At 47.3% G+C, this 13,822-nt stretch overlaps 1 protein-coding gene across 3 annotated transcripts; it reads right to left on the bottom strand.

The window, feature by feature from the left end:
* Positions 1-1,648: 1,648 nt before the first annotated feature.
* LOC140203979 (uncharacterized) lies at positions 1,649-11,685 on the bottom strand. 3 transcript variants are annotated; one of them, XM_072270178.1, is made up of 2 exons: positions 11,592-11,685; positions 1,649-7,462 (listed from the first exon to the last, which is right to left on the bottom strand). In XM_072270178.1, exon 2 carries the CDS (start codon positions 6,684-6,686, stop codon positions 5,178-5,180), a length of 1,509 nt encoding a protein of 502 aa, XP_072126279.1. In that variant the 5' UTR covers positions 6,687-7,462; positions 11,592-11,685; the 3' UTR covers positions 1,649-5,177. The 3 variants fall into 3 exon arrangements, with proteins under 3 accessions (XP_072126279.1, XP_072126280.1, XP_072126282.1); XM_072270179.1 differs by lacking the exon at positions 11,592-11,685 and adding an exon at positions 9,921-10,010; XM_072270181.1 differs by lacking the exon at positions 11,592-11,685 and adding an exon at positions 9,750-9,770.
* Positions 11,686-13,822: the final 2,137 nt, after the last annotated feature.

The following is a 13,822-nucleotide window of genomic DNA, read 5'->3' on the forward strand; positions in this document are numbered from 1 at the left end:
AGGTTTCCTATGTTTCTATGAAGGGGAGGCAGCATGGGATGTGGGGGGGGAGGGAGGGAGGTGGAAGAGGGAGAATGGGGAGGTAGGGAGGGTGAGAGTGGGAAGTGGGGGAAGTGAACTGTTCTTGGCACGTAGCTGATTGATCGAGCTTAGAATCCTTTAGGCCTCTGCAGAGAACCCTCTCTGTATTAGTGCCAGTATTTGGGTGAACTGGTCTCCCCATTGGGAATCATTTCTAACATGACTCAGTGAAAACATTTCATCAATCTATTCCATTGTTGTTCACGGGGGTGGGGGAGGAAAGGGGGATGGGGAAGGAAGGGAGGGATTGAGGGTGATGGGAGAGGAGGAGGGGAAAGGGAGGATTAAATGAGGGAGGTGTGGGGGTGGGAGTGAGTTGGAGGGGTTAGGAGGGCCGGCACTGGGTGGGGGAGGTTGAGGTGAAAAGGAGAAGGGGGGAATTGAGGGCTTAGTTAGGGAAGTGAAGAGTTATTGATTGAGGAGAGGGAGTGAGGGTGAGAAGGATAGAGGGGGTAGGGAGAGGGATGGAAGATGGGTGGTGGGATGGGGACAGTGAGGGGTAGAGGGAGGAAGGGTGGGAGAGGATTGGAGGAGGGAGATGGTAGGGAGAAGGATGGGTGAGAGCAAGGGGGATGGTGGAGGAGAGAGGGATTGGGAAAAACGAGGAGAGAAGGCAGAGATGGGGAGAGGGAGAAGATGGAGAGAGTACAAGATAGATGGTTGGGGCAGGTTGGGTTCGGGGACGAAGCTGGGAGAAGAGAGAAGGAGGGGGGGAAGGAGGAGAGGAAGGGGGAGAGGTAGAGGGGGAGGAGCAGGGAACCATGTAGTGGGAGTTGGAAATGGAGGCGACAAGAAGCCAGTATGAGAGGGAAGAACCAGGTGTGAAAGAGGTTAGGGAGGAGAGGGCATGAGGGGTAGAGGGAGGGAAGGAGGTAGAGGGGAAAGAGTGCATGTGAGGTAGTGGGAGAGTGAGATGATAGTTCAGCGGGAGGGGAAGGAAGGGGAGAAAGTGGTAGAGTCATGGTGGGAGGGACAGAGGGTGGGATGGAAAGAGGTGGAGTGGCAATAATTCGTGTGGGAGACGGGGGTGGTAGGGGGAGGGTGAGTGATGGAAAGAGGATAGGATTGGAGAAGAAATGTGAGAGTGTAGTGTGAGGGACAGAGGTGGTGATAGAATGTTGGAGAGGGGAGGGAAGGAAATGGGAGGAGGGGGATACTGAGAGAGACTGGGGGAGAGGAAAAATGAGGGAGTGGGGCTGTAAGGGAGGGAGCGGGGAAGGGATGTGAAGGAGGTGATGGGGAGGAGGGGGAGTGGGAAGAGAGGAGGGAGTAAGATGGAGGGAAGGAAGGACGGGAGAGGGAGGTAGGGGTTTATGATTGTGACAGTGATTTTATGCCTTGCATTGTACTGTTGCTGGTAAACAGCACATTTCACCACGTGTGTCAGTGATAATAAAGCTGGTTTTTATTCTGTGGTCCTTGGAAGCAGACAAAATGGACAAATTAGACCATACTGTCAATAATTATAACTTATAGAACACTTTCCCTACAGACAATCTCATCAAAGTGCCTTCCAATGGGATAAAGTGCAAACATGAAAATAAAAGACAAAAAGATGTCAGTTAAAATCAAGTTTAAGTGAATGAATAGGCTTTGAGTCAGTGTTTACAAGTGTGAACTGAGTCTGAATCCCTTACAGCTTTCACTGTTGTTATCCACCGTGTTGAAGCGTAGTTCAAAAAAGGTGACCTGTTAATTACCTTTTGAGAGAGATTATTTACATTTGAAGGAACAGTGGCAGACGACCTGAGAGCTCGAGCAGGATTATAAAACGAAGGCGATTCTGTGACATAGTCTGGTCCCAGACCATTGAGAGCTTTAAAGTCAATTTTAAAAGATACAGGAAAGCCAATGCAGAGGAGCGAGCATGGGAGCGATATGCTCCCTCATCCTGGTTTAGGAAAACATCTAGCTGTGCTAGTTTCAAGGAGTTGAAGTTTGTGAATAGATTGTTTTGGAAGATTAGTAAAGATAAAGGTGTGAATTAATTTTTCAAGATCATTACGCAACAGAAACAGATGTACCTTTGCAATATTTCTGAAGTTTAGAAACGCTGCTCTGATCACTTTCCTGATGTGGGATTTTAAATTCAAATCTGAATGATGGATAAAACCCGGGCTTATTAATTCTGATTTTACAAGGGGAGCCTTGGTTTCTAAGTTTAAAGTTTATCTCTTTTGGCCTTGGGACTAAGCAAAACTATTTCAGTTTCATCTTCTTTTAGATTTAGAAAATTATTGGTCATTCATTTGTTTAGGAAATAAGTTGCCATTGAACTGGAAATAAGAGCTAAATTCCCCACTGCATCCCCCTTCGGCCAACATGATTAAGGGTATGGTTAATATCCAAGTCCAAATTCTTTGGTCTGCAGGAAAATCAATGGACATAAAGATGCCAGTGAAGGAGTGAGAAGCACGCATTTTCCATTGGACAATAACTCTAAGATCTAATTGGCTGCTTTTGATCAAATACAAATAAAGAAGTAAATAGCATATAGTTGTGTTGGTTATTAACACCTGCAAGAATGTATCAGGATTGGTATTCCAAATTTGCAAATAAGGGACTAAAAACACAAGATTTCAGTTGGTCAATATCGATATAAAATTGACAACTCTGAGCTGAAGTTTCAGAACACTTGGCTAACACAAGTAAGTAAAGTTTGAAGGAAGAGCGAGTGCAAGTTGTCAGGGACCAGGTGATCGGTGAGGTCACTTCACCCAGAGAGGTGACCGTTCGGAACCCGTCACTACAGGGACAGACTGAGGGGAGCGGCAGGGATGGATTGAAGGGGCAGCTGAGTGAACAGAGAGAGAAAAGAACATCACTACAGGGAGATGGGACAGGAAGAACCAGAGGGGCGGAACGGCCTCTTCACTGTGCACTGAGTATGCTGTAGAGCCAACAAGGGCAAGAAACACAAGAATTAAAACTGAACTGGTTTACTTATCACAGATTCAAAACATGAAACCACATTCAAATTAAATGTAAGGTCAACAAAACAAACCCATACTGTGCCCAGAGACCAAAGTTGTGTTACACGTGATGCAGGGCAGCAATCACTGCAGAATCTGACACCAACACTCACTACTGAACTTGCAGCCGAATTCACCAAATGTGGGGGTTAAAAATTCAACATGAGTTACTTAAACTGCCTCCCCTGTGTGAACTGACCGGTATTTCAGCAGGCGGGATGACTGAGGAATTCCCTTCATTCACTAAAGCAGCTGAAAGGCCCCTCCCAGCTCTGATGCCTGAATAAATCCCATTCCACACACAGAGCAGGAGAATGGCCTCTGTCCAGTGTGAACTATATTGAGATTCAGCAGTTGATGAGACCAAATGAATCCTTTCCCACACCTGGAGCAGGTGAGCGAGCTCTTCCCAGTGTTAATTTTCTGATGTGCCTTCAGTTTGGACAACAGAATGAATTCCCTTTGAACAGTCAGGACAGTCGACCTGTCTCCCAGTGGTGTCAACACACTGATGTATCCTCACACTGGATTTTTGAATATATCCCCTCCCACACCTGGAGCAGGTGAGCGACCTCTCCCCAGTGTGAACCTGCTGGTGTATCTGCAGGATGGATGACTGCTTGACTCCCTTCCCACACTTGGCAGGTGAATGATTTTTCCCTGCTGTGAGCTCTCTGGTGTCTCGTCAGGTCAGGTGAATCTCTCAGCAGTTCAGCAGCTGATCTCCAGTGAGAATGTGCTGGTGTACCTCTCAGGCCCCTCGTTCCAATGGGCTTCAATGAGAAATTTAAACAAAACTACATTTCAGACACAAAGCAGGTGCATGTTTCCAGCTGGGATGAAATACACCCTCTTGTCTGAGGGTTGAAAACTGATATATTTGTGTCCAGAGTTCTAAACCCTGCCCCCTACTGACCTGTCTCTGGTTTCTGACCCTGCTCAACTGAACATCCAATTAATGATTCCCCAGTCTGCTTTCAGACTTTAGAGGGCAGTGGTGTATTGTAACAACCCAGCTGTGTGACACACAACCCTTGGTAAATAGGGAAAATGACCCATTATGTTGAAAAGAGCAGTGAAGAAGTTTAATAACCAATGTCATTCTACCTCAGCCCAGAGATTTTATTTAGTGAAACAATGCAGTGTAGGTTCTTGCAGATCTTCCAGCCACGCCACCCCAACAATCCCTGACAAACCCAATTGACCCTGACTGAATCACAGGACAATTTTCAGTGATCAATTAATCTACTAACCGGTACATCTTTGGACTCTGGGATGATACCTGAGCACCTGGGGAACACCCCAAGTATTCCATGGGGAGAACATACGAAGATTATTTCAGATATAATTGCACTGAGCTTGTCTTCTTCTTCTCCCAGTGAATTTCCTTGAAGAGAAACCTCTTCACCCACAGAGTGGTGACAATTTGGAACCCATCACCACAGGGAGGTGAAGAGCGGGGACAGATATAAAAGCTCTGTGCTGGATCAGAGACCCTGTCAGGGACTGACTGGGCTGAGTTGACACCCTATTATATACTGGTTCTGTTGTGCATGCACTTAATTCCCAAAATAAGTTCAAAACTGATTTATTTGTCAGAGAATCAGAATATTAAACTCCAGAACCATTAATGGTCAACATCAGAGGAAGCAACTCCTCCCATGTCCACTGACCAGGGTGCAGAACTGGGTGGGACGAGCAGGGGGAATAATTGCATTCTAACCCTGAATTGTCACTTTTGAACTTGCCTCCGCATCAGCCAGGGTGTTGGCTAAACATCCAACACGTGTATGTAGAGTACTTCATAAGGCTGGATGACTGAGTCATTCACTTCCCACATTCAGAGCAGATCTCTCCTCAGAGTGAACTTGTTGGTGGGCTTGCAGATGAGATAACTGAGTGAATCTCTTTCCACATTCAGAGCAGGTAAACAGTATCTCCCTATAGTTAACTCATTGGTGTCTCAATGGAGTGGATGAGTTACTGAATTTCTTCCCACATTCACAGCAGATCTCTCCCCAGAGTGAACTTGCTGGTGGGCTTGCAGATGAGATAACTGAGTGAATCTCTTCCTACATTCAGAGCAGGTGAACAGCATCTCCCCAGAGTTAACTCATTGGTGTCTCAATACAGTGGATGAGTTACTGTATTTCTTCCCATGTTCAGAGCAGATCTCTCCCCAGAGTGAACTCGCTGGTGGGCTTGCAGATGAGATAACTGAGTGAATCCCTTCCCACATTCAGAGCAGGTGAATGGCCTCTCCCCAGAGTGAACACGCTGGTGTCTCAATACAGTGGATGAGTTACTGAATTTCTTCCCACATTCAGAGCAGGTGAATGGTCTCTCCCCGGTGTGAACTCGCTGGTGTTTCTGCAGGTTGGATAACTGAGTAAAACTCTTCCCACATTCAGAGCAGGTGAATGGTCTCTCTCCGGTGTGAACTCGCTGATGTGCTTTCAGATTAATTAACTGAGTGAATCCCTTCCCACATTCAATGCAGGTGAACGGCCTCTCCCCAGAGTGAACTCGCTGGTGCCTCACTACAGTCGATGAGTTAGTGAATGTTTTCCCACATTCAGAGCAGGTGAACGGTCTCTCCCCAGTGTGAAGTCGCTGATGTGCTTGCAGGTGAGATAATCGAGTGAATCCCTTCCCACATTCAGAGCAAGTGAACGGCCTCTCTCCAGAGTGAACACGTTGATGCATCATCAGATTGGACGAGTTACTGAATTTTTTCCCACATTCAGAGCAGGTGAATGGTCTCTCCCCGGTGTGAACTCGCTGGTGTTTCTGCAGGTTGGATAACTGAGTAAAACTCTTCCCACATTCAGAGCAGCTGAACAGTCTCTTCCCAGTGTGAACTGATTGGTGTGTCTCCAGGTGGCCTGAGTTTATAAATCCCTTCCCACATTCAGAGCAGGTGAACGGTCTCTCCCCAGTGTGAACTCGCTGATGGTCCATCAGATTGGACGAGTTGCTGAATTTCTTCCCACATTCAGAGCAGCTGAATAGTCTCTCCCCAGTGTGAACACGCTGGTGTGCATGCAGATTAGATAATTGAGTAAATCCCTTCCCACATTCAGAGCAGGTGAACGGCCTCTCCCCAGAGTGAACACGCTGGTGGTTCATCAGGTTGGATGAGTTGCTGAATCTCTTCCCACACTCGGAGCAGGTGAATTGTCTCTCCCCAGTGTGAACTCGCTGGTGTGCCTGCAGATTAGATAACTGGGTGAATCCCTTCCCACATTCAGAACAGGTGAATGGCCTCTCCCCAGAGTGAACTCGCTGGTGGTCCATCAGATTGGACGAGTTACTGAATTTTTTCCCACATTCAGAGCAGGTGAACGGTCTCTCCCCAGTGTGAACTCGATGGTGTTTCTGCAAGTTGGATAACTGAGTAAATCGCTTCCCACAGTCTGAACAGGAGAACGGTCTCTCCCCAGTGTGAACTGACTGGTGTGTCTGTAAGTGGCTTGACTGAATGAATCCCTTCCCACATTCAGTGCAGGTGAACGGTCTCTCCCCAGTGTGAACCCGCTGGTGTTTCTGAAGGTTGGATAACTGAGTAAAACTCTTCCCACAGTCTGAACAGGAGAATGACCTCTCCCCAGTGTGAACTCGCTGGTGACTCATGATGTGAGATTAGTGTGTGAACGCCTTCCCACCTGCGTGTGCGGGAGGGTGAGCTGAGCGTGCAGATCTCTTCCAACAACACGGAGAAGGTGAACAGCCTCTCATCGGTGTGAATTTTTGGATGTGTCTTCAGCTTGGATGACAGCATGAATCCCTTCCCACAGTCACAATAGGTGAACCGTTTAATTATGGTATGAACTTGCTGTAATACCTCCAGGCTGGATGTCTGAATATACCCCCTTCCGCACAGAGCAGGTGAATGGCCTCTGCATAGTGTGAACTCACTGGTGTGTCTGGGGGTAGGATGAGTGAGTGAATCCCTTTCCACATTAAGAGAAAGTGAATGATATCCTGCTGTCAATTCATAAAGTCAGATGTCAGATGTGGTGAATCCTCAGACAATCAATGCAGTTGAAGAACTGATATCTAGTGAACATATCTGGTGTGTTCTCAGCACCCAATTCCAATGGGTTTCAGTGAGGCTCAGCTGATACACTGGTGCTACAAAGGAAATATCTGTCTTCTTCTTCAACAACTGAAGACACTTTACCAGGTTTTACTCCAGGTGGGTTTATCCAACTCTCACCCTTACAAAGAGCAAGTGAACGGCCTCTCCCCTGTGTGTTTGGATTCTACTTGCTGCGACTGGTGTGCTGTCTTCTTCAGCTTCGCTTCCACCACATTCACAGGTGAATGGTATTCAGGTGCTGGCAGATAGAGCAGATCATATTGTTGTGTTTGAGATTGCCGTACACAATTCCTTTGCATTTTCTGTCCTGTGAAAAGATTTAGAAAAGACGTCAATGGGTGAAGGACAGCATTTCAGGTGAGACATTTCTGTCTGTCTTCAGTTGTCACTTAGCTCAGTTTGTCTCTCTCCAATATATAACTGTAAGCTCTGGGCATGTTGCACTGTCCTGCTGGGAGCATAGAGTATTTGTAGGACTCAGCAACGCACACAGAATGCTGGAGGAACTCAGAGGCCAGGGGCATCTATGGGAAAGAATAGACAGTGGGCATTTTGGGCTATGAACCATCAGCAGGACTGGAAAGGAAGGAGGAAGAAGTCAGAATAAGAAGGTGTGGGGAGGGGAAGTACAAAGGGGGCAGGTTATAGGTGAAACTGGGAGACGGGGAGGGGGTGAAGTTGATCAGCGGGAGATGAAGGGCTGGAGAAGGGGGAATCTGATAGGAGAGGACAGAAGGCCATGGAAGAAAGGAAAGGGGGAAGAGCACCAGAGGGAGTTGCTGGGGAGGTAAGGAGATGGGGTGAAAGAGGAAATGGAAATGGAGAATGATAAAGGAGAAGGGGTGGGTGCGATTATTGGAAGTTTGAGAAGTCAATGTTCATGCCATCAGGTTGGAGGCTACCCAGGCAGAATATAAGGTGTTGTTCCTCCAACCTGAGTGTGGCCTCATTGTGGCAATAGAGGAAGCCATGAACTGACATGTCGGAATGGGACTGGGAATTAGAAGTGAAATGGTTGGACACCGGGAAATCCCGCTTTTTGTAGCAGATGGAGCAAAGCTGGTTGACAAAGCGGTCTCCCAATTTACTTCAGGTCTCACTGACACACAGGAGCTGAGTTCCTCCAGAGTTTTGTGGGTGTTGCTTTTGATTTCCAGCATCTGCAGATTTTCTGGTGTTTTGTATTTTTAGGAATCTTCCCTGTAGACTTTCTAATTACCTCACTAGGTGATCAACAGTGGTGAAGACATCAACATCCATCCTATTGAATATGAAGGGGAGATGATCAGATTTTCTCACTGTAAATGGTTATTTTTTTTTGTTTCGTGATACAGCTAGGAGTGGGCCTATCCAGCCCTTTGAGCATGCTGCCATAGCAACCCACAACCCCAATTAACCATAACATAATCACAGGACAATTTACATTCCCAATTAACCTACCCAGTATTCCTACAGACTGTGGGAGGAAATGGGAGCAATTGGGGAAAAGCCATTCATTCCACTGGAGGATGTATGGAGACTCCTTATGGAATGATGTCGGAATTAAACTGCGAGTCTGGAACACCCCAAGCTGTAACAGTGTTGTGTCCATATGTGACACTTTATGATGTCAATGCTTTGTTAGCCAGGACAAAGGTGTCTGATATCATTATGTACCCAGAGAGAATAGAACACCACATGTTATCACAGGTAAAATAGTCCAAATCAAGAGGAGATAGAACAAAGGTGATCTTCTAAAGAACTAAAGCTGATGCAAGGATTTTGTTTATTTTTCTCTATGCACCACTAATTGACACTTGAATTCACTGGACAATAGGCCAAGTAAATTCTTTAAGGCCTCAGTGTCGCTAAGCACGTTAGCTACCAAAACTTGGACATCATCAAGTTCCAGATGCCAGACTTGGTCTCAGTGTTTGCTAATCTATTTGCCTGATCAGGGCCTTCGATCTCCTTCTTGGATCAACTCAGGATTATAGTTTTGATCCAAGTTCCAAATTCTGGGATTTAGATAGCTGAATCTTCGGAGTGTCTGCGAGCTTTTCTACTACAGGCAGATCTCAAGGATTGCTTTGAGTCAGTGGACTGGACCGTGTTCAAGCACTCATCTGTGGATCTCAATAAATACACCAAAGACTTTATTAGAACTGCTGTGTATGAGCGTGTCCCTATGAAATCATTCAGAGCCTTCCCCAATCAGAAGCCCTGGTTGAACAATGAAATCCAGAATTTGCTGTTGGCCAGATCAAAGGCATTCATGTCTGGAGATCAAAAATACTACAACTGGTGTAGGTATGATCTCCAGAAAGCCATCTCATGAGTGAAGTGGAGTTTCTGGACTAGACTGGAATCAATGAGGGATGCTGAACAGTTGTGACAGAGTTTGAATGCCATAACCTTAAATTAAATTAGGTAACAATGAGGACAGCAGGGCTTACTCAATACCTTCTATGCTCACTTTGACCAACAGTACAGGGAGGAACCATTGCACACTTCTGCAGCTTCTGATGATCTTTTGGTCCTAGTATCTGAAGATGATGTGCAGGCTGCCTTCAAGAGAGTGAATGCAAGGAAAGCATCTGGTCCAGATAGAGTACCTGGCTGCGTACTGAAGACCTGTGCTGATCAACTGGCTGGTGTGCTCACGGATATCTTCAGCCTCTCTCTACAGCAGTGGTACCCAACTGCTTGCAGTGGGCTTCAATCATGTCAGTGCCCAAGAAGAGTGTGGTAACCCGTCTAAATGACTATTGCCCAGTGCCACTCACATCCACAGTGATGAAGTATTTTCAAAGGCTGGTGTCAAAGCATATCAGCTCCTGTCTGAGTGGTGAATTGGATCTGCTCCAGTTTGCCTACCAGAGCAAACAGGTCGACAGCAGATGCATCTCTTTGGCTCTTCACACAACCCTGGGACACCTGGACAGCAAAGATGCATACATCAGGATGCTCTTTATCGACTACAGCTCAGCATTTAATACCATCATCACATTGAAACTAATCAGGGAACCCCAAGACATTGGCCTCAATATCCCATTCTGCAATCGGACCCTGAAGACCCTAAACGGTTCAGATTTGCAACAGCATCTCCTCCACAATCTGCATCAGCACAGATGCTTCGGATGTGTGCTTAGCCCCCTGCTCTACTCCCTTTACACCTGCGACTGCGTGGCTGAGTACAGATCCAACACCATATACAAGTTTGCTGATGACACTACTGTCGTGGGCCATATTGAAGGTGGTGACAAATCAGCATACAGGAGGGAGATTGAAAATTTGGCTCAGTGATGTAATAACAACAACCTCTCACTCAATGTCAGCAAGACCAAGGAACTGATTGTAGACTTCAGGAGAGGGAAACCAGAGGTTCCTGAGCCAGTAATCATCGGAGGATCAGAGATGGAGAGAGTCAGCAACTTTAAATCCCTGGGTGTCACTATCTCAGAGACCCTGGCCTGGACTCATCATATAAATGTAATTGTAAGGAAAGCACACACCTCTTCTTCCTTAGACTGCTACGAAGATTCAGCATGACATCAAAAACCTTGACCACTATAGCCATGTAGTGGAAGGTGTGCTGACTGGCGGCATTATGGCCTGGTATGGGAACGCCAATGCCTCTGAGCAGAAAATCCTGCAAAAAGTAGTGGATTCAGCCCGGTAAAGCCCTCTCAACCACTGAGGGCATCTACATGAAACAATATCATAGGAAAGCAGCGTCCATCATCAGAGCTCCTCGCCAGCCAGGCCATGGTTTCTTCTTGCTGTTCCATCAGGCAAAAGGTACAAGTGCCTCAGGGCTCGGACCACCAGGTTCAAGCACAGTTACTACCCCTCAACCATCATATTCTTGAACAAAAGGGGACAATTATACTCATCTATTGAGGTGTTCCCACAAACAACGATCCCACTTTAAGGACCCTCTATCTTTTTTACTTCATACTCTCTATATTAATTGCTATTTGTTTATATTTGCATCTCAACAGTTTATTATCTTCTATGCGCTTGCTCTTTCACTGATCCTGCTTACAGTTACTATTCTATAGACCGCTGACTGTGCCCGCAGTAAAAACGAATCGCAGGGTATGTACGTGATAAATTTTACTTTGAACTTTGAGATCGATCGGCTCCCATTCGCTCCGTCTGCGCTTGCAAACACGCCCTGCGGATTGGCGGAGATATCAGCCACGACTGCCTCCGAACCCAGAAACCCATCTGCCCATTCTGGCCCCGGGGAGACGTACACACAGCGGAAATGGCGCTAGCTATTTTGTTTATAAGCCAGAAATTCCCCGGGGCCTGGGTGCCGATTATGGGGTGGTGGGGAGGGCTGGACAGTCCCAGGCTGTAGACATGCAGTGTTTTCTGAATAGCTTGTACCTCACTCGGACAGAGGGGCCCAATCCCGATGACACCGCCGCTCCCAAACCCGTACCTACCTGCCACCGGATCCTCCGGACAGGAGCCTTTCGTCCACTGAGCGCATGCGCAGTCTTCGGGCCAGCCCGGCTTCCTCTCAGCGCCTGCGCACTCCACCCGCAATTCCCCGACGGCGAATTCCGAAGTGCGGGGATTTCTGGAAAAGTACCATTGGAAATGTCTGCTCACCTCTGCAACATGTCTTAAATACAGTCAACGTTTTTACGTGGAGAACTCAGCAGCTGCTTTAAACCAGAAAGCTCCCATAAAAAAAATAGCCTCAATATCAACAGTCATTCCATGTCAAAGTGGAAGTTAACACACACAGATGCAGAAATATCTTCCAAACGGTGATCTTACATTGTTGCCATGTCCCCGTTTTCTGACTTCCACCTCTTCCTCCCAATTATCCCCCTCCCCACACACACGCACGCGCGCGCGCACACACACACACACACACACACACACACACACACACACACACACACACAAACACACACACACACACACACACACACACACACACACACACACACACACACACACACACACACACACACACACACACACACACACCACATCCTTCGCCCCAGCACTTTCTGGACTCTCAAAGCCCTGCCCTGCGCTGAAAACTCCTTGGTTCTGAACCCTGATTCACTGGGCATCAATCCAATTGTTCTCCAGTCTGCTTGCTCTCTGACTTTAGAGAACTGGGGTGTATTGCAACCATTTTATGACGTGTTCACAGTTTGAATATCTGAATGAATCCCTGCACACAGTCAGAGAGGTCAACGGGTTCTCTGTGGCGTGAACTCACTGATGTGTCTTCGGGCTGGATGCCTTAACCCATCCCTTCCCACAAACGGAGCAAGTGAACGGCCTCTCCCGGGGCTTTGCAGGTGAGATGGCCCAGTGAATCCCTTCCAAAATGAGAACGTGTGAATGAGATCTCAGTACTGTCAACACACTGGCGATTTATCGGGTCAGATCATGAACTCACCACTCATGTAAGTCAGCTGATCGCCCAATCCCCAGTGAAGGAATGCTGGTGTACCCGGAGAGAATTGAAGAAAAAAAAGTGGCAGAAGATCAGAAGATATAAGGCGAGTGGAGCAGGGGCTAGCACACAGACCTGCGATGCAGCTGTGTGGATGGTGATTGTGGAGGGGATGCTCCAATCCCTACTGACTGGAGGATGTGAGAGAGGAAATCGCGGATCAGTTGCACAAGGAGGGATTGAGACCGAGTCCTGGAGATTAGTTTCCAGGGGATGATAGTGTTAAATGCTCATCTGTAGTCAATGAAGACCATCCTGATGTCCGCATCTTCACTGTCCAGATGTTCCAGAGCCGAGCCGAGGGACAAACAAATGACACCAGCTGTTGACTTGTCGTGACGGGAGGCAACTTGTAGCGGACCCGAGTCACCCCTCAGCAGGAGCTGATATGCTTCGTGACTAACTTCATCAGGAGTGATAGTGGACGTAAGTACTGCCGGACAATCCTCATCGAGGCAGGTTACAGTATTGGTCGTGGGCAACCGTATGATTGAAGCCTCAGACGGTGAAGCCAGAGATGAAATCTTTCTCTTCTGTGCTTGCAAATACAGCTATCCACTTTGCAAGCCATTATATATTAGCCGCCCTTAAGGACTTTGTAGGAATTTGATCGGGAACATATCGCAGCGCACGATGCAGAGGGGTGGTGTTGTCAGAGGAGTCAAAGGTGTCTTTATTGAAGAAACAGGCAGCCAGGGTCAGGCAGGTAAATACGGGTCAATGAACATGAAGATGCCAGGCTTGAGTGTGGCACCAACACAGAGGCTTTGTACAAGAAGCGCCAGAGTCGCCTCTACTTCCTGAGGAGTTTGGGGTTCCTTGCCCTTCACATGTTCTGCCAGTCTGCTGTCACCAGTACAATCTTCTATCTGGTGGTGTGCTCTGGCAGTGGATCAGAACGGGTGATGCCATCAGGCTCAAGAAACTGATTAGAAAGGCTGGCTCTGGTACTGGAGTCAAACTGGACACTCTGGAGGCTGTGGTAGAACAAAGGATCCTGTGGAAAATCCTGGTAATTCTGGACCACGTTTCTCAAACTCTGCGTGCCACCTTGGCTGAACAGAAGAGCACTTTTAGTGATAGATGAAGACAACTGCGCTGCTCCAAAGAGCGTGATATGAGGTCATTTTTACCCTCGCTCATGAGGCTCGATAATGAGTCAACCTACAGCCGGGCAAGTGATTACCCCACCCC

The sequence above is a fragment of the Mobula birostris genome, chromosome 10, assembly GCF_030028105.1.
Source record: "Mobula birostris isolate sMobBir1 chromosome 10, sMobBir1.hap1, whole genome shotgun sequence".
In the NCBI taxonomy this organism is placed as follows: domain Eukaryota; kingdom Metazoa; phylum Chordata; class Chondrichthyes; order Myliobatiformes; family Myliobatidae; genus Mobula; species Mobula birostris.